The 20,364-nt window shown below is 49.7% G+C and overlaps 1 protein-coding gene across 2 annotated transcripts in view; it reads left to right on the plus strand.

Moving 5' to 3' along the window:
- Positions 1-20,364, plus strand: part of DOCK11 (dedicator of cytokinesis 11) — a 1,219,508-nt gene that overhangs the window by 361,755 nt on the left and 837,389 nt on the right. For both annotated transcript variants that reach the window (XM_078688544.1, XM_078688546.1), the window contains exon 12: positions 18,505-18,720. In XM_078688544.1, coding sequence (XP_078544670.1) covers positions 18,505-18,720 — 216 coding nt within the window. The remainder of the gene's footprint in view (positions 1-18,504; positions 18,721-20,364) is intronic.

Raw genomic sequence — 20,364 nt, forward strand, 5'->3', positions numbered from 1 at the left:
CTGAGCGGAGTCTTTCTTTCCAACCGCCCGGATGAGTTCGCTTTTGGCTACACGACAGGCAGAGGAGTACCATTGGTCTCTGCCCCTAATTGCTGCTCTCCGAGTGGCCCTGGCCCTACCCTGAGGAACTGTAAACAGGTTACTAAGGGATGAGATGGTCTCCGTAAATGTCGTAAGAACGTCATTATCAGAATCCAACGCACCCAAAAGGCGCTTAGCTTTCATCATTATGTTCCCAGCTTGGGTCATTCTCACTTCGTCCGCGGCGACTTTTGCCCATTTTAATCGCCTACCACAATTGGATGGCACAACTTCATGAGATGATTTCCAATTTGAACGAGGCGATGGGGAATTCCCTACTTCCCACGGGAGGGCAAGGATTAGGACCAAGGGATTATGATCGCTATCCGTTGTTTGTTGGACTTCCATGTCTTGGAAATACTGCCATAAGTTATGGTTTAGCAGTATATAATCTATTCTCGAGGTGTGGCCCACCCTGTTATAGGTGTGCGCACCCCTAGAATCTGATTTAGAACGGCCATTAGTGGCCCTAAGGTCATATTCTAAACAGAGAGAATTAATATCAATGACATTCTGGGTCCATTTTTTGATTGGGTCAAGAACGAGCAAAGGGATGCCTCTCTTAGCATCGTCTTCCCAAGTGTCCAAGATGTCTTCGCTGGCTAACGGTTCGAAACAGCAGTTGAAATCTCCAGCCAGGACAATGAGGGAATCAATGTTGCAACCACTGAGCTCCTCTTCGACTCCAGTTGAAGATAGCAATGAGTTCCCCCCCCTGGCCCCCCTAAGATACAAATTGAACACCTCTAACTTCCTGCCCCCCGGGCACTGTATGGTGAGTCTCATAAGGTCTGGAGATTGGGTATTTATGTGTCTTATGGAAAGCCCCAGTGTGATACTGACCCAGATAAGAAGGCCACCAGAAGGGCGGCCTTTACTGCCCTTGGGTTTGGATGCTGGTACAGAGTAGGTCGTGAAACCCACCCTGTGGAAAGGCTCCAAGCACCAGGTTTCTTGAAGGAGGCAGATCCCAAAGGGCTCCACAAAAGAGTTCCAGTCTGTCTTATCGAAATTTCGAGCAAGCCCTGCCACATTCCAGCTTAAGATCTTGAGCTGGGAATTACCTGCGGATCTATTGCGGATCAAGGGGGCAAGGGCAGCAGTGTCAAAACCGACAGGCCGGGAGGACTGAAGAGGGATTGTAGGTGACGACGAGGCAAAGGCTATCTCACTCACAATTGCAGAAGTACTGGTGTTACAATTAGTGTTGGGAAAATGCAGCGAGCCCTGTACAGGCGAAGCCTGAGTCCTGATTTGGATAGGGAAGACAGGGCTAGTCCCAACCAGGGTAGTCAACAAGGGACAAATACCAACTTCCACCGAAGATGCCTGAGGCTGAGTAGGTGGTGCCAGGGCAGGAGACATTGGTAGTCAATCAACATCCTCGAGACAGTCGAACCTGTTTGAGGTTGTTATCCCGAGCCAGCCTCTAGTTGGATTATGCTCCCTGGAGGAATACCCCCAGCTGGGCTGGTAGGGAACCATGGACCAATTGCCCCCGTGTGGGTATGCAACTCGAGGTGGGTAAAAGAATGACAATGGCCTCGGGACTATAGAGGAGCCCCCATCTTGAGCCGCCCAGGAGCAGATGTGACTAGCCGTGTAAGGGTCTTCAAACGTCACGACTATACAATCGCCGGGAGTGGATTTCCTTATTGAGCCCACCCACGGTACTCTACGTACCATTTTGACTCTGCTCCTCCTGCCATTAGGGATCGGTCTGTACGTGTTGAGCCAGTGCATGACCTTATTATGTAAGGAGCGATGATATTCATGGTGGCCATTCTCAGCCTCCGGCACGCCCGTCAGAACCACCACATAATCATTGACTTCAGGAGGGAGATCAATATACCCCCCTCGGAAATTGCTCTTGGTGTGAGGACCCCCAGTAAGGACGAGAGGAAATTTTATTCTGGGAGACCTGAGTAGGGCGGAGGCTGGAACTATTAGGATTCTGCCTCCTAGGGGCAGCCATATTAGTGCGGGTGTGTGTTTGTAAGGTGGAAACATTAGGGGTGTTAACCCCGGGCGGGGGTGCCGGATTTGTAGTGACGACTCTCTTAGTGCGTGGTTTAGGAATAGGCTGAGTGGGACAATGCGCAATAGGGTTAGAAGTCGGGCCATGCGAGACTGTGGGGGAAGGGGTGAAAACCCGAGGAGCAGTGTTATTCTCTATCAAGCCCTGGTGTTCAAGACCTCTCAAGCCAAGTGTAGCCAAGGCTATAATGCTTTTCTCCATCTCAAGGAGATGGTTCTCGATTCAAGAGAGTCTTAAATCCAGGGGAGATAAGAGACTTTTTAGGGTATCCCAAACCACTCCTATGAATTCCCTTTCCCTCCCCTCCTGGTCATTTAGGACGAGGTCTGCTCTCTCAGTTGATGTATTGCTTTTGGTGGCAGCAGGAGCTAACCCGACATTCTTAGTGCACCAAGGAGCCTGTGGGAAAGTAGAGAGCCTTCCCAGACTACCCTCAGCTGAGGTGTTGACAGCGTTAGGTAAATGTGCCCCCAAGTTTTTGGTTTTCTTATGTGAAGAAGTCGAACTAGGGGTGCGTTTTCTTTTGTGCGGATTGGCCGGAATGCTATCAAGTCTACCGTAACAAGTGGACGCAACAGAAGTATCTGAGGAATAGGAAATGGAAGTGAGGAGATGATGAGGGCTACCCACAGGGATGAACAAGCTTTCGGGCAGAGGTGGTGGACACGGGGGTGGTGAAGGGATAGGCAAAACTGAAGTGTCGTGAACATCAGCCATCGTTGTTACACACTGTTGATTGTGTAAACGCTTCGGGGTGATGGCTGATGCTATGTGCCCTAGGGAAGATTTCTTGGAGTTAGCAAACTCGAGTGACAACTTCCTAGCAGCCTCCAGGTCAAGGGACACTCTAGTTTGGAGTTTGGTAATCTCCTGGTCTATGGCGATGTTTGTGCGTGTAATAAAGTCATCCATAGGACCATTGTGAACCAGCCCCCCCTTGGCAGCCCTATTGCGAGTAACACGAGTACACATGAATACAAAAACTTAAACTACCAGCCTGTACAAAAATAGTGGCCAATGTCAGTTAGGGGGAGGGCGAGGCTAGGGCGAAAGAGAAAGGGCCCAGACCAGACCTCTCAGACCTCAAACGGCCCGCTCTTAGCCCGGTCTTCGCCCCGAGCTGCGTCCCGCGCTGCGGGAGTCCCGTTCCTAGATGTAGGGACCGTTATGGGCGGTGGGCGGGCCACGGGGAGAGCGGACCGGAAGGTCTTGCAGGGTCACGCAGGGACTCCTGGGCAATGGAGTCCCTGCACACGCTCGCAGCCCCGCTGTGCCTCGCACCCAAGTACAGCTCCACCACAACGCCAGGTGCAGCAGTCAAAATCCAGCCCCCAGCCAAGGGAGGCGAGCTGTAAACACAGGCAGCAAACAGGCAGCAAGAAACCCAGGTGAGCGCCAAGAAGAGCGCTAGCAGTACAAGAGGCGTCCCAGGGAGCAGTTGGTCAAAGGGAGGTAAAGTACCCTCCTGTGGGCGGTGGGCGGGCCACGGGGAGAGCGGACCGGAAGGTCTTGCAGGGTCACGCAGGGACTCCTGGGCAATGGAGTCCCTGCACACGCTCGCAGCCCCGCTGTGCCTCGCACCCAAGTACAGCTCCACCACAACGCCAGGTGCAGCAGTCAAAATCCAGCCCCCAGCCAAGGGAGGCGAAGCGGCACCCGCGGAGCGGGTGCGGCGAGCTGTAAACACAGGCAGCAAACAGGCAGCAAGAAACCCAGGTGAGCGCCAAGAAGAGCGCTAGCAGTACAAGAGGCGTCCCAGGGAGCAGTTGGTCAAAGGGAGGTAAAGTACCCTCCTGTGGGCGGTGGGCGGGCCACGGGGAGAGCGGACCGGAAGGTCTTGCAGGGTCACGCAGGGACTCCTGGGCAATGGAGTCCCTGCACACGCTCGCAGCCCCGCTGTGCCTCGCACCCAAGTCCAGCTCCACCACAACGCCAGGTGCAGCAGTCAAAATCCAGCCCCCAGCCAAGGGAGGCGAGCTGTAAACACAGGCAGCAAACAGGCAGCAAGAAACCCAGGTGAGCGCCAAGAAGAGCGCTAGCAGTACAAGAGGCGTCCCAGGGAGCAGTTGGTCAAAGGGAGGTAAAGTACCCTCCTGTGGGCGGTGGGCGGGCCACGGGGAGAGCGGACCGGAAGGTCTTGCAGGGTCACGCAGGGACTCCTGTGCAATGGAGTCCCTGCACACGCTCGCAGCCCCTGCTGTGCCTCGCACCCAAGTCCAGCTCCACCACAATGCCAGGTGCAGCAGTCAAAATCCAGCCCCCAGCCAAGGGAGGCGAAGCGGCACCCGCGGAGCGTGTGCGGCGAGCTGTAAACACAGGCAGCAAACAGGCAGCAAGAAACCCAGGTGAGCGCCAAGAAGAGCGCTAGCAGTACAAGAGGCGTCCCAGGGAGCAGTTGGTCAAAGGGAGGTAAAGTACCCTCCTGTGGGCGGTGGGCGGGCCACGGGGAGAGCGGACCGGAAGGTCTTGCAGGGTCACGCAGGGACTCCTGGGCAATGGAGTCCCTGCACACGCTCGCAGCCCCGCTGTGCCTCGCACCCAAGTCCAGCTCCACCACAACGCCAGGTGCAGCAGTCAAAATCCAGCCCCCAGCCAAGGGAGGCGAGCTGTAAACACAGGCAGCAAACAGGCAGCAAGAAACCCAGGTGAGCGCCAAGAAGAGCGCTAGCAGTACAAGAGGCGTCCCAGGGAGCAGTTGGTCAAAGGGAGGTAAAGTACCCTCCTGTGGGCGGTGGGCGGGCCACGGGGAGAGCGGACCGGAAGGTCTTGCAGGGTCACGCAGGGACTCCTGGGCAATGGAGTCCCTGCACACGCTCGCAGCCCCGCTGTGCCTCGCACCCAAGTCCAGCTCCACCACAACGCCAGGTGCAGCAGTCAAAATCCAGCCCCCAGCCAAGGGAGGCGAAACGGCACCCGCGTAGCGGGTGCAGCGAGCTGTAAACACAGGCAGCAAACAGGCAGCAAGAAACCCAGGTGAGCGCCAAGAAGAGCGCTAGCAGTACAAGAGGCGTCCCAGGGAGCAGTTGGTCAAAGGGAGGTAAAGTACCCTCCTGTGGGCGGTGGGCGGGCCACGGGGAGAGCGGACCGGAAGGTCTTGCAGGGTCACGCAGGGACTCCTGGGCAATGGAGTCCCTGCACACGCTCGCAGCCCCGCTGTGCCTCGCACCCAAGTCCAGCTCCACCACAACGCCAGGTGCAGCAGTCAAAATCCAGCCCCCAGCCAAGGGAGGCGAAGCGGCACCCGCGGAGCGGGTGCGGCGAGCTGTAAACACAGGCAGCAGACAGGCAGCAAGAAACCCAGGTGAGCGCCAAGAAGAGCGCTAGCAGTACAAGAGGCGTCCCTAATAGAGGGGATTGATTCAGGGATATAATGGCACAACACCCTCTTAATTTGTCAATATGTTTTAGCCATACTCTACAAGGCCTCTTGTATGCAGGACTTTCATCAGGACTGTAAAGGTGCCCCGGAATCACTGTCGTATTTTAGTTGAGGAGGTTTGTAAACCTGAAATTAACGGGCCAAACAACGTATAGTACACAGACATACAGTTCCAGAGGCTTCCATTTTTTTATATGTCAAGTCACATTCATACTTAATCATACACTGAAGAAGAATTCTTCAGATCTTACAATTTTCAAAGGGTAATCTGCTAAATATAACTCTAATTAGCACCTGGAACACGAAGCAAGTGACGACATGCTGTGACAAGGCAGTGTCAAACAGATACTCAATATGTGGTTGGGTGCCAACAACACACTTGAACTGTGGACATGCTGTGACAAAACAATGCAAAACAAGGACTATATTATTTGATTGAGTACTCACAGCACACATGAACTCCTACCCTACTTTGGAAAAGTGTGACGCAACTTGGGAGGAGGGAGTATATGCCCCTGTAGTCACACATTTTCATCATACAAATGAAAGGAATTTGTTGTAGGAGTAATATTGGGCTGCCCAACGAGCATAAAAAGAAAGTAGGAGAAAGCGATACACTATATTAATGGAAGACTATCCCCATGAGATGCCGTTGAGGCCACATTGTGCCAGTTTAAAACATTGTCTACTTATATCGTCAAGGGTGCCATGTCACATGTGGAACCTGATGGGGAAGCATGCCACCAATAGAGTGGGTCAGGGTCTAACAAACAAACCTTAGGTTTCCTGAAGTGGGGTTCACTTCCTTTGGTACTTCTGGGTATGGTATAGGCTATTGTGTCAAAGTATTATTTAGGGAGACCCTAACACTTAAAACTTCTTGCTCCCCACCGTGAGAAGTGGTCTGGATGACAATATCTTGGGTTACGGTGTCAACAAATTTAGGATGTGTTATGCAAGAAGGTGCCAGATAAGCTACCACCATACTGTGATTATGATTCTGCCATTGACCTAATGCAAAGCTACCATATAGGTGTATCTGTCCCCTAACACGCAAGGAAGATGCAGTTTTGAAAGACTACTGTAAGAAAATATCCAGAAAGGTTATATTTACCATTCAGTGTCCCCATTGTAGCGCGGCGGGGCTAGGTGAGACTAGGCAGCAGTAGCGCTAAGGAACACACAAGACATTTTCACTTTTACACTCGTGGCCGGAAGACCCTGAGCGGTCTCTGGCCGTTTATTTATCCCCTCGGGTCGAGCCCGCCCCGAGGGGTGTAGGGATGCATGAGACACTGCAACAATGTAGTGAAAAGCCCGGGTGGCTCTCTACATCCCTCCTTTCTTCGGTTCCGGACAATCAAGTCCTCCCAGTTCATGGAGATGTATATACAAAGTCTTTCAGCCTCTGACTTGGCGCCGGATTCGGCCGGAGACCATACTTCTGGCTCCAGGAACTGGAACCGACCAGAACACTGGACGGAAGACTCTCAGACGACTCAGTTATGGTGTCTTGAGGAGTTGACCTGGCAGCCTCAGCACCACCTTGACTGACTTGCCGGGGTGTCTCCAGTGGCGGACTCCACATACCGGGTGAGGCAGGAGGGAAGAAGCTGGAAAGGGGACCTTGGAAGTCGGATGTTTCTTGGCCCTGCTCCCTCTCAGCCGTCTTCTTGAAGCTGGACACATTCCTTGTTACAGAGTGTTGTCCCTTCTGAGCCGTGACCATGGTCCCTTGAATGCCCACGACGATCCATACTTCTGGCTCTTAGGGCGTCTGGAACTTCCAACGGGGGTGTCGGTCTTTGATCACTACCCGGTCTCCCACTCTTAGCTGAGGTTCTTGTGCCCTTCGGGCTTTGCTGGCCTTTCAGTTTTTTGTCTCCATCCTTTCTAGAATCGCCTCAATGTCCCGTTCCACGGGCACCCACGTCAGGTCAGACGGGAAACTATCTTGTGGGGCCTCCTTGAACAGTAGATGAGCCGGAGCACACTTGGTTGTGCTGTGCGGGGTCTGTCGATATGCACCAAGGAATTGGTCGGGAGCTGTTTCGGCGTCTTCTCCCCCATCCACAGCGATGCGCAGCGCTCGTTTGAATGTCCTCATCAGACGTTCCACTTCCCCATTTGCTTGTGGCCATAGCGGGGTCATCTCGAATCGCCTTGTTCTCAAGGTACTTCTGGAACTCTCGGCCCTGGAACGAGGGTCCGTTGTCAGACTTTACCTCTTCCGGCAGTCCCATCATTGCAAAAGTCTTGTCCAGGACCCTCTTCACCTGGGGAAATGCCGTTGACAACACTACTTTGACGATAGAGAACTTCGAGAATGATTCAACCATGACCAGCATGTGATGTCCATCTGGGAAGCTCCCAAAGTCCGGGTCTTGCTCGGTTCGTCAGTGATCACTGGTGCAGGCTCTGGATCTCCTCCGGTGATCGTACAGGCTTGGCACTGTCTCACCATTTCCTCCACCATGGAGTCCATCTCTGAGAACCAGACCATGTCCCACAACCTGGCCTTTGTTTTTGCCATTCCTTGATGGCCAACGTGCGCCAGCGTGAGGATCTTGTTCTGCAAACTCTCCGGGACCACTATCAGGTGTCCTCTTAAAAGCACTCCTTGTACCCTCACACTGAGTTCTTTTCGGACTTGCCAGAGCTGTTGTCGGGCGTGGTTGACTTCAGGCTGGGGGACGCGGGCTCCAAGCATGAAGTGGGCCCATCCATTGCTCTCCAACGCTTCTCTTATTCGGGACAGAGTGTGGTCTTCCTGGATGGCCCGGCCAATTTCTTCGAGCGTCATGGCCGTGGGACACACCCCTTGCGACACGATGTTGACGAAAGCTTCGGTGTTACAAGCATCCACCGACAGGTCCGATGGCATTGTGGACTCTGGGTGACGAGACAGATAGTCGGCTGGGTTGTGGGCCCCTGGACGATAGGTTACTTTGAAGATGTATGACTGCAACTGCACTGCCCACCGTTCGATCCTCGGGGGCGCTAGCCGGGATGAGCCTGCAAACAGCGGGTGTAGCGGTTTGTGGTCAGTCACAACGTGGAACTCCTGGCCACACAGATACAGGTGGAAATGTTGGCATGCCTATTTGATAGCCAATGCCTCTCTCTCAATTTGAGCATACCTGGTCTCAGTGTCGGTGAGGGCCTTGCTGGCATAAGCGAGTGGTTTCCAGACCTCCAGGCCGTGTTCCTGAAGGATGACTGCTCACAGACCCACTGGGCTGGCGTCGACGACCAGTTCTGTGCGTCATCTTGGATGGAAGTAGGCCATTACTGTCTTGTCTAGCAGTCCTGCTTTGACGTCTTGGAACGCTTAGGTGGCCACCGGTGTCCACTCCCACTTGTGATCATGGTGTGTAAGGACCCGGAGTGGCTCAGACATGGCCGCGAGGTTGAGGATGAAACGCCCAGAATACGTAGCCATGCTGAGGAAGCTCCTCACTTTGGTGAGGTTTCTTAGCGTGCTGGCCGCGCGGATGGCCTCGGCTTTCTTCGGGTCCACCAGCAGCCCCTCTCGGGTGAAGGTATATCCAAAGAAGTCGACCGCCTCCTGATAAAACGAGCATTTGGACTTGTGCAGAGTCAACCCACAGTCTACTAGCCTCTTCAGAGTGGCTCTGAGATGGGTTTGATGCTCCTCTAGCGTGTTTGAGAACACTAGTATATCACCACTAAGGTTGATCACTCCTTGTAGCCCCGGCAGTGCTTCCCTGATGGAATTTTGGAAGACTGCGGCGGCTGACGACACTCCAAAGCTGAGCCTCTTGTATCTTCTGAGGCCAACGTGTGTCGAGAAGGTGGTGATATACCTGCTCTCGGGCTCCAGTTCCAGCTGATGGTAGCCGGCGTTCAGGTCTAGCTTGGAGAACCACTTGGCTACATTTAGGTCGGCTACGATGTCATCCATTGTGGGAGTGATGTGACGTTCTCTCTTCACAGCGGTATTTGGCAGTCTCATGTCGACACACAGCTGGATGGCTCCAGGTTGCTTGGGCTTAGGTGCCACAACCAGCGGGGACACCCAGGGAGTTGGGCTAGAGACCTTTTCGATCACGTCGAGATCTTCAAGCTTTTTCAGCTCTTAGTCAGCTTGCGTGCGAAGGTTGAACGGCACCCACCAGTGCCTGAGGGCCACTGGTCGCACCGAGGGGTCAATGTGAAGCTTGAACTTCTTGCCCTTGATCTTTCCCAGTCCTTTGAAGAGAACCGGGAAGTCCTTCAGCATTGCTTCAGCATGGGAGTCATGGATCTGATTGGCGAAGAAGACAAGTCCTAGGTCCTCAGCCGTGTGGCAGCTGAGCAGAGTCCCCTCTTTTCCCTCTGTGATGTGGAACTTCGCCTCATTGGAGTAGTTTCTGCTCTTAACTGTGGCCTGGATGACTCCACGTGTAGATCCGGGCCGTGGAAGGTGTAAGCGGAGGTCGAGGTGACAGGCAGTCGTACTGTTCCGAGTCCATCACATTGACGGACGCACCTGTGTCAATGAGGGCTCGTACATCGGTGCCTTTGACTAAGACCGAGCACATGGGAGGTGGCCTTCGGCGCCGGTCCTCGTCCTCATCTTCATACATCAGGCATCGTTCCTGCGGCTGGTCCTCTGCTATTGCTGGCTGCTCATCAAGAGAGATCTAGCGAATGCGTTGTGGCATGCTTCTGGGCGTTGACGATGCTTGCCTGAACCGCCCACGGCGGCATACCTTGGCGTAGTGATTGAGCTTGCCATAGTGGGAACATGTCTTCCCCTTCGCCCTGCAGACGGCCGTCGCGGGGTGATCTTCTCCACAGTATCCACACAGTCCAACCAGTGGCGGCCTGGGCGCTTGGCGGGCCACAGTGATGCGTCTCTGGATTGCTTCCACCTTTTCTTCCTTGATCGGTGGGTGCCTGGGCGCATGCGAGGCAGTGACCGGTGTGTGTAGGGCAGCTTCCATTTCCTCCGCTCGGACGTCCGTCAGCTCGTGGGAGCAGGCCAGGACCAGGATCTCGTCCAGCGAGATTCCTGGTTGACGAAGGGTCAGCTTCCGCAGGAGTTTGGAGCGGCAACCCAGGATGATTTGGTCTCGTATCTCCTTCCGTTGGTCGGTGGATTGGAACATGCTAGCTGGCCGGCGTAGCCATGCATAGAACATATCAACAAATTCCGAGTCCATCTGCCACGCCCTCTTGAGCTTGAATTTCTCATGTCGGGGTTGAGTTGGGTGTCAAAGTGCCTGATGAGCGCGGCGACCGCCGCCTCGTAGTCGTCGTCATTTTCCGTGTTGTGGAGCGTCTCGAAGAGGTCATAGATCTCCACTCCTCCATAGTAGATGAGGAGCGACCGTTTCACGGTGCCATCATTTTCCCTTGTCCCCTTGAAGTAGTGGTTGAACCGTCTGACCCAGGCCTTCCATCTTGACGCAGCTGTGGCAGGGTCTGAGGCTTCGCTGAAGGGGGGCAGAGGTGTGACCACCATGTGGCTGTGTCCTGTGGGAGGTGCATTGGCGACCCATGTGATTATTTGTTCCATCCTGCTGGCCAGCAGCACCAGCTGTCGACGGGTTGCTCATTGTGGCTGTGCGTTGACGTGCAGGTGCGAGGGTGTGGTTTGGATGCTGAAAGCCTGTGTCGGCGCACACGTGTCAGCGTGTAGTCACACGTCTCAGACTGTCCCGTGGCACTACTGGGGCGTAGGAGGTGATATGTCCCATGGCGCAGTCCGGTGGGGCAGAAAAGTGTAATTGCCAGGCCTCTGTCCGCCTTGCGCAATAGTTTTCCTGTACCTGTGTCTTTATCTATTGCATTTTCCCCTCTTTCAGGTGCACTGTCCACTTGATCCACTTGTCTGGGAGTGCTTCTGTTGAGCTGGTTTCTCCCTGGGGCAAACACATGCAGCATGACTCCTTGGCTGGTCTATGTAGATGGTGTGTGTCACTGAAGACGGTGCGAATTCTGGGCAGGCAGCCGACCGGGCAGGTCAGTCCAGGGGCCTTTCCCCCCTCAAAGGCAGGCGGAGTCGTGCACTTTGCCGATGATGAGGCAGTGATGAGGTAGCGGGGGGAGGTGGGAGCAGGCATGCTCGGGAGCCGTGCCTCCAGGTGTGCAGACGGGGGTGGCCCGGCTGCAGCGAGGCGCACGCTGTCTCCGCCCTCACCCGGTGGGCACTTACACCAGATCGCAGGCAGCCACCGCAAGCGCCGCCAGCTGAATGCGCTCCCATTGGACAGGGAGATGCGTGGGCGGGCGCAGGCTGATAGGCTGTGGCAGCGAGGCAAATGGTGTGGCTGCCGAGGCCGCGGACAGCCGGGGCTCCAGGAGACAGCAGACGCTGGTCGACGTGGAGCAGTGCGGGTGGGCTCTGGAGCTCCCTGCAGGATCACAGTCGGCATCACAGGAACGGGCCTACACAGGTGGGCTCTGCGAGCTCTCAGCATAACCCAGGCCGGTAGGCGGGTACGCGTGGGGTGCAACCGGCCTCGTCGCCAATGTAGCGCAGCAGGGCTCGGTGAGACTAGGCCACAGCAGCGCTAAGGAACACACAAGACACTTTCACTTTTACACTCATGGCCGGAAGACCCCGAGCGGTCTCCGGCCGTTTATTTATCCCCTCGGGTCGAGCCCGCCCCGTGGGGTGTAGGGATGCGTGAGACACTGCAACAATGTAGTGAAGAGCCAGGGTGGCTCTCTACACCCATGAGGGACCCCCATTTTTTCTATCCTAAACCTGATGGCAGTCACTTCTCCTTCAGTGGAATACCCGTTACTAGCCTGTCTAGTCTCAAGGATTTGTAAAGCGAATGGCTGCCCAAATAGGTCCCAGTGCTATTCAGAAAGCAATAGACCTCTTGTTATTCAAACAAGAATGTTTTTAACAGTTTTCTGAAGGAAAGCTCGGATTTTGTCTTTCTTATCTGTAGAGGAAGAGCATTTCACAACCTAGGAACAATGACGGCGAAGGAGCAGCCGCCAGCTGTTGCTTTATTGAATCTAGGAACAGCTTGTCATTGCTAAGTAGAAACCCGCAAATCTCTTGAAGGCTGATAAGGTGTTAGAAGGCTTTGGATCCTTGTCGATCCTTTGTTGAGTATTGCTAAATGAAACAACTTTTCAAAACCAATATCTACTCCCTCTAGTCCACTTTTCCCAGGGTCCCGTTTTTCGTGCTGCTGACCTGAATTCCTTGTAACTTCATTCTTTGTTTATTCCAGACCTATTCTGGAGTGACTCCTTGTGACTTATTGATACTCTTGACTCCCAAACCACTATTCCGGTACAGTGAGAGACTTACCAGCAGCCTATACTATGTAGTGTGGGGTGAGAATACTAAGTTGTTATATGTTAACGAGCTGCCCTTGGTTTCACTAATAGCTACATTTGTTTATTAATTTCATATGAGGTGTGTGTGTGTAGAATGCTCTTAACACCATGCAGTGCATACAACAATTTCCCATTGACTTGTACAAAGATGTTAGGAGGGCTTGCGCCATTAGATCCCAAAGATGACCATAGGTAGCCTTTGGGAGTGAAACCTGGAGAGCAGGAGCTGAGACCTGTGTTTGTTTCTCTTCTCTTCCTCTTATCCACATTTTCAACCAGGAGTATGGTGAATGGGAAATCGTGCTTTTCTGGCTTGCATAGATCCGACAGAGAGGAGGACTGATGGACTTGCATCAGAATTTTGCCTCACATCCCAGTCACACTGGAATTCCTGGCAACCAGTAACATGCGCTGCCCTACAGACTGAATTCAGCAGCCAGAATGTTCACCAACATGCATTGCCTTAGTACCCACACACCTGTGGACTGAGTTCCCTTTAATGCACCCTCTATCAGTTGGGCACATCTGTTTGTGCCTAACTAATAGCGGTGCATCGGAGGCAATGGCATCACCATCACTTCATGTCTAATTAGTCTCTTGGGCCCAGATATATTTGGGCTCAATTGCGAGTCTCAAATTGTGAGCCGCAACTTACAATGTACAACAGTGTCAGAGACACTAATTGCGATTACCAATAGGGTCGCAAAATCCGAGCCTCATGAATATTAATGAGGCACACGCAATTTGCCACCCCATTGGGTATAGTTGGCCCTCTGTGGCCAAACAGGATGCATTTTTTTTTTTAAATGTTAACGTTTTCGTTTTCATTTTTTAACATATTTTCCCCTGCATTTGCAAAGGGGAAGGGGTCCACTCGGGACCCCTTTCCATTTGCGACTGCATTACCACCCTCTTGAAGAGGGCGGTAAATTGAAAGTCTTTTGCGGCCGCAATTGCGGCTGCAATACATTATTACATGGCTTGTGAGTCGCTATTAAGGAACGGAACGCCCCTTCCTAATAGAGAGTCGCAAAACACTATTTTGAGTGTCACAAATTATTTGCGACTCGTAAAATCATGTAAGTACATGGCTCAGAGGAAAATTGCATGCGCAAACAAGTTGCAAACCTGTTTGCGCATTCAATTTTCCGTCGTACATCTGGCCCCTAATGATTAAGTGATACTATGAAATCAAAGCATATATTTATGGGAGCCAAGTGAGACAAAAGAAGCAGTTGTGTAACCTTCAGAACAAAGTATTCTAGGCAGTACTCCCATTCATTCATTCAATTCATTCATTAAGTACTCACATATCCAAAGAATTCGTTAGAAAGTCTCTCTACATAACAAGAAGGCAAGAATCCCACAAAGGGTGATGTATTTACATGTTATATTCAGCAGACTAGCGATGGAGTGGAATTAACAATCTCATTGTTGGTTTTCCACTTTGTTGACCAAATCATTGATACGACAAAGCCAGTGGTTCTCGGGTGTCATTTGAATTGTGACAAGCTGCCTGAGGCGCACTGAAGAATGAAAGATACACAGCTGTACAGAACTGAACTAGAACTCAGAGCTGACTGCTGGGACAGCTTTCCTTCCTAACAAATTTAAAAAGCCACATAAAACTGGCTATCGGCACATTTTTACCAAAGGAAAGGCATTTATGGTCTCTAGGATATACTGAAAGAATATGATGGCACCCAAAGGAGATTCAGCCAGAAAAACCACAGAAAAGCAGAAATATTTTGTGGCGTTGTGAAGGAAAAGGACTTCATCTGCTATTTGCTACATTTGAATGCAACCTCCAGTTGTTAGGGCAGTCAGACAAACAGTGTTTATTCATGAGGATACTCACTAAAAAAACATTAAATTAGTTTCCTACTAAGAGTTTTTTGGGACGCGAAACTCCGCGAACTCCACCTAAGATCACACATTAGAATCATGCTTGTGAGCAGTCCTGCTCACGCTCCGATCTAGACTCATCCTTCCTCACATTGGAGATTCAATCTTTCATCCCGACGGCTGGCTCATTACCATTAGCCCTTTTCCTAGGCAAGTTGGTCTGAGTCGTACTGACCATGAGTGTAATTTTCTAAATCTACTCCTTCACAGGTATTCAAGTGCATTTTAATCTTTTTTTGGCACAAATCTCGGCTAACTGTAGCCTTATCTTCTCTAATTATCCTGCAGGTTTCCTGGATATCCTTCGGGTACCGCCAATATGGCCCACATTTTTCATACATGCTGTTCTAGTTTAAGTCTGGCTTTTCTTTCTTTCTTTTTTTTCATTTCTTTTCTGTCTTTCTCTGGCTTTCTATATTCTTCCGTTGGCAATAATTTTTTCATGTGTACATATTGTACTGATGATGACCTCAAATCAATGATGTTCGCAACACCATCGACAAACGTCAACAGGTTTAAGGATTTGATTTATGACATGATTTTGTAAAAATATATAATTGGATTCATTGATATTCAAGCGTAATATCTGGTGATTAATTTCAGTTCACTGCTTTCATTTATATCCACGTGTTACACCTGCGCCGTTCACTGTTCCTTCACAAGCACTATGTGTTCATTATGCACTTCATACACAGTCTTGAATTAGTTCTGATGCTGCTTTCAAGCTCTTTTCAAATATTTAGCAAATTTATTTGTATTCACTGAAAAAACAGGTTACAGGGACGTTATAGTTAGGCTCAGATTTCACTCATACAAAACCAGTGACATTCAGCAGTTATAGTTGCCTGAGCTAACTATAACTTATGCCCCGCAATGCACTGCTTATGACCTCACATATTACATCACTCATGACATGGTCAGTGACATCACTGATGACCTCTCAAATGACAGCACTGATGACATCATCCACAAAATCATTCACGCATCCACTTATTCACCAATACAGCCATCCCCGGCACCCCATCACAAACAAATGGGGAAGGGGGCCATGCACCCCCATCCCCAGACCCATTTCAGGTCTGGGGACCCCATACCCTGGGCACCCAGTGTGCAGGATGGAGACTGCGGGGGAGCCTTAAAGCCCCTGAGGTCTGAGCTGTCTCCCAGCCTCCTGTGAGAGCCAGCATTGCTCTTGCATGTAGGGAACTGCTAGAAATGCAGTTTTTACTTTTTCTTAGCAGGCGCTGTCAGCGCCTGCCAAGTTAAAGAAAGAGCTATGTCCCAGGGTTAGGGACTCTGGGACAATACAGGAGCTGGCCCTGGGAGGGGGGGGACAGTCCCCAGGGCCCAATATGGCTTCAGGAGGGGGGATTTATGGCCCCCTCCTTTGTTGTTCACTGACCGGCCTCGGAGATGTGGTGGTCCCCTGGGCCATAAAAGGCCCGGGAGAGAGAGCTGTGCGGACTCCCTCCTTCATTTAAAAAAACGTATTTAGCCTTGGGGAGGTGGTGGTCCCTGGGGTCCATGTGGACCCCCTGTTTAATATTTACTGTAGCCCTATGGGGAGATGGTGGTCTCCGTTGCATAAATATGCCCTTGGAGGGGGGCCTGTGTGCCCCCCTCCATGTTTTCCAAAACCCTGCATGCCCCGGGACCTGGTCCAGCAGGGGGTTACATTAAAAATAAGTGCGGGAGACCGCTCTTGTTTTTTTTATTCACAGTGATGTGATAGTCGTGAATATTTTACAAAAATCTCAGTGAATTCACAAACAAATAGCTTTATTGCCGTGGCTGGGTCCCTCTGGGACCCCTAGACCAAGGCTAGAAGGTCAGGGTATGCCTAGTTTGCCTCCTTTCTTGTTAATTTGCCTTTTTTTGGGACTTAGGTAAAGTTGAGTCCCAAGATGGCTGTCAACACTTCCTGGTTGAAGTGTTGGCAGCCAATCAGATCTCTGCACGAGTTTGTCATTATTCGTGAATAATTTTGATTTCCTTTAATATCTTGTAAACTACTGAACAGATTTACACCAAATAAGAAGCACAATCTGCAGGCAAAAAGCTATCTTTCTGCCAAATTTGGTGTAATTCCGTCCAGCGATTTCGGCTGCAGTCGCGTCCCTTTTTCTTTGCCCCTTCTAGACAGATCGCCCCAAAACTTTCTGTGCATCGTCAGAAACCTTTTTGGGAAAATTTTGTGAAAATTCGTTAAACAGCACCAAAGATATGGGCCTGATTATGACTTTGCCGGTCCTACAGCAGACGGTGCAATGTGCCGTACGCTGTTGGACCACCAAAGCTGTGGTGTGACCGCCCACCAAATTAGGAGTTAAACCCTGGTTTAGCAGGCGGCCCTGCAATGATTTTGATGTCGGCGGTCTGCTAAGCTCATAGAAGAGCCTATTCTGCAGACTGCCGCAGTCAGAGTGCCGACTGCACCTTTTTGCATGGTGTGGCATATATGCCACACCGTGCAGGAAAGGGGATGCAAATTCTGAAGTGCACTACATCTCCCTGGCCCTACATATGGTAGGGGGTCCTGTTAGGGCCCTCTTTGTTGCCATTCTGCCACACTCTTCATGGCAGGCGGTGAAATGTCGACTCAGAATATGCTTGGCAGTGCCAGGTGTAGCACCATGAGCATAGTCCTGGCGGTAAAAGACTGCCTGCTGATCGGGATCCTTGATCCTGGCGGAGCCTGCAGTCTTGTGGCAGTCCGACTGCCGCAGTGGTAATACTGCGGGCAGTCCCACAGTATGGCTGTCCAATGGACCGCCAAACTCGTTATAAGGCCCTTAGGCAAGTCAAAAAACGCTTTTCCTATGGAAACATGGTCCTAACTAGAACTACGTACTGGCCACCGCCAGTAGATAGTATCAATTTCTGGGACCTTATTGTATTTTTTCATTATAATTAAGTTATTCATAATGAATTATTTGTTTTAATGTTACATTGTGAAACATTATTGTATGATATCATATCTCACCCAGGTCTCAAATAGGTTCACAAGTCTCTCCTGTTGTTCCTAATATTACAAACCGTGGGCAACTATTATTTTTTTTGGCATCCAGTGTTGAAGAATTAACCGTGAGGCAGCTGGTGCTCTTAAGTCTGTTTCAGTAAGGTTTATCTCATTCTGTCCTCAGGGTTTTGCACTGAATGTGATTCTCATAAAAAAAATACTCTATGAAAGATTTAATGCTGGAGAAGAAAACATTACTGTAAAACTGCAATTAATAAACTATCTGATCAGTCTGATGTGACTCTGAGAGTGATTCCAATTCTCGAAAACTGTCGATACAGCGAAGAAAGTACATTCCTATATTCAATTTACAATAGATTTAACTAATTAGCTTTTTTTAGACTTGTTTTCTCTGAAGACCTGTCACTTGAAATGGGCAGAAATGCTCACTTCAGTAATTTGTCTTTCAATTGAAAGCATGCATTTCTTGATATTAAGCAGCCAGCATCGTTCACACTACCCATGTGCAGTTTCTCAAGCATTGGCTTTTTATTTCTGAATTACTACTATTTTTCAAATACATGTTAATCATCTACACCTCGCGATGGGTAAAATGTATCGATTTATATTTTTATTAAACGTATTGAGGTCGAAAATTTAGGTAGTGTCTTTTCTATTACACTTTTCTTGAATCATTTTCTTTCTGTGCAAACACACTTCCGTGTAGAGAACGTGGGTAATACAAGCAAAAAGCGGCAAAAACAATCAACAATTAGAAAAAAGATGTGATGCATTTTGCTTCTTCTGATTCAAATTGTGTTTACATTTTAGGTGGAGCCTTTTTTTGTCAGCCTTGCTCTATTTGATGTGAAAAACTCTTGCAAGATTTCTGCTGACTTTAATGTGGATGTAAACCCCAACTCGGTGCGTGACATGCTGTCCCATGACTCAGCGCAAGCAGCCAGTGAAGACTGTGGGAGTGCGGCCCAGGCCCGTGATGCGGTCATTCACGGAATCGCTGAGTCCCGGCTACGCTGCATAAAACAGGTGCGAAAAGACATTTACTTTCAGAAGCGCAAGTGCGCTGCAAAAGATACAAATCCAGAGTTGTTTTTCACTGCTAAGCATGTGAGGCGTTTTAGGCGATAACCTCATGGGGTTATTTAGTGTCTTTTAAGCATTATGTGTCGATTTGTATCCAGAAAAGTAGGGAACATTTAAAAAGTAAAAATAAATTAAAAAGGCCTCTGGATATTAAAAACAGTCTTCTTTAATAAGCAAAAATGATAAACAAACAGAAATGGATAGGGCAGCTAGCAGAGGTACATGCACTATTTACTAAGCCATATATTTTGGATCTCTTTTCTTCCATGAAGTGTAATTCGATCAGGAGGTATAATTTCTGGCAAACCTAACTTTGCTTCATAAGAACTTACAAACTTTTTATCTGTAGCACCCATGAGAATCATAATCCAAGTGAATGCATGTTAATTAGTCTTTAGCAAGGGTAATGCTAGAACATTGGGCACAGCATGCAACATTTCTATTATTTTTTTAATGGAGTACATTTTCCAGGGTTTTCTTCTTTGTCTAACTGTGGGATATGTGCATGTATGTGTTCTCTTGTGCAGAGGGTTCCAGTGCCAGCTTGTGCTGAGGATTTAACCTTTGGGCGGTGGGAGTAAATCATTCGAGGGTGTAGAGCTGGGAGAGATAAGGGCACTTTTGAAGTTCAAGTTCTGCGAATGAAAATGGGCCGCTCGACAAGAGCAACTTCCCTTAACGATAGCTACTTCTGATCACTAGTCCCGGGCTCCTAATAGCTTTGGCCATTGTTGCTGTAGTGACCATATCAAATTCAATCACGATAATTAACACACCTATCAGGAATACTAATAGTGACTACTCAGATGTATGTCACAAAGTCAAGTAACAAAATATTGTCATGCCAAAATACGATATCCAGAATATTGACTCAAACAATGCCATGAAATACATATTTCTTTATAGATTTACTATTCTTAACCTCACATCTATGTATCCTGAAGTTACATATATCTTCAAGATACAAAGAAGTGGACTTAGGAATGTAAATAAAATTAAACTTACCAATAAGCACTTCAAAATATTGGGTTAGTCAAGATTCTGGATACAACATTTTGGCTGGTCAATATTTAAAACTCAATCTTGTGATATAATACCAACCAACAGAACGCCCAAGACAGGGTTACTAACAGCAACGTCAGGAAAAGCTTTATCAATATATAAAATGCCTCAACGTAATTAGTGAAATACCAGTCACAGCAGAAACTGTCCACTGTAAGTACTAACAGATATACATCTCCTCAACTCGGTTTGAACCATCACTCAAGTAGCAGCTTTAAGAACATCTTGGCTTTTCAATCATTTTATTTCCTAACATCTGCATACCAGTTTTTGAAAATACATGTTTTTCTATCAAATATGCCCTTTTCTCTAAGAAAATTGTGTCTATCACTGAAAAACAATGTTTTGCACAAGCAACTGATGGAGAGCCAGAGGTAGCACGAGGACCAGAACGCGGCAGAACCGTAAAGTATTGACAAACTGGGTACCCAATTCTGAACGAATGTTTACTATTGTAGAGTGCCTCCCTGACCCACCCTGATCCCGAAGAGGCTTAATATAGCCAAAAACGGAGGTATGTTAAAC

Source organism: Lissotriton helveticus, chromosome 4_1 (genome assembly GCF_964261635.1).
Source record: "Lissotriton helveticus chromosome 4_1, aLisHel1.1, whole genome shotgun sequence".
In the NCBI taxonomy this organism is placed as follows: Eukaryota; Metazoa; Chordata; class Amphibia; order Caudata; family Salamandridae; genus Lissotriton; species Lissotriton helveticus.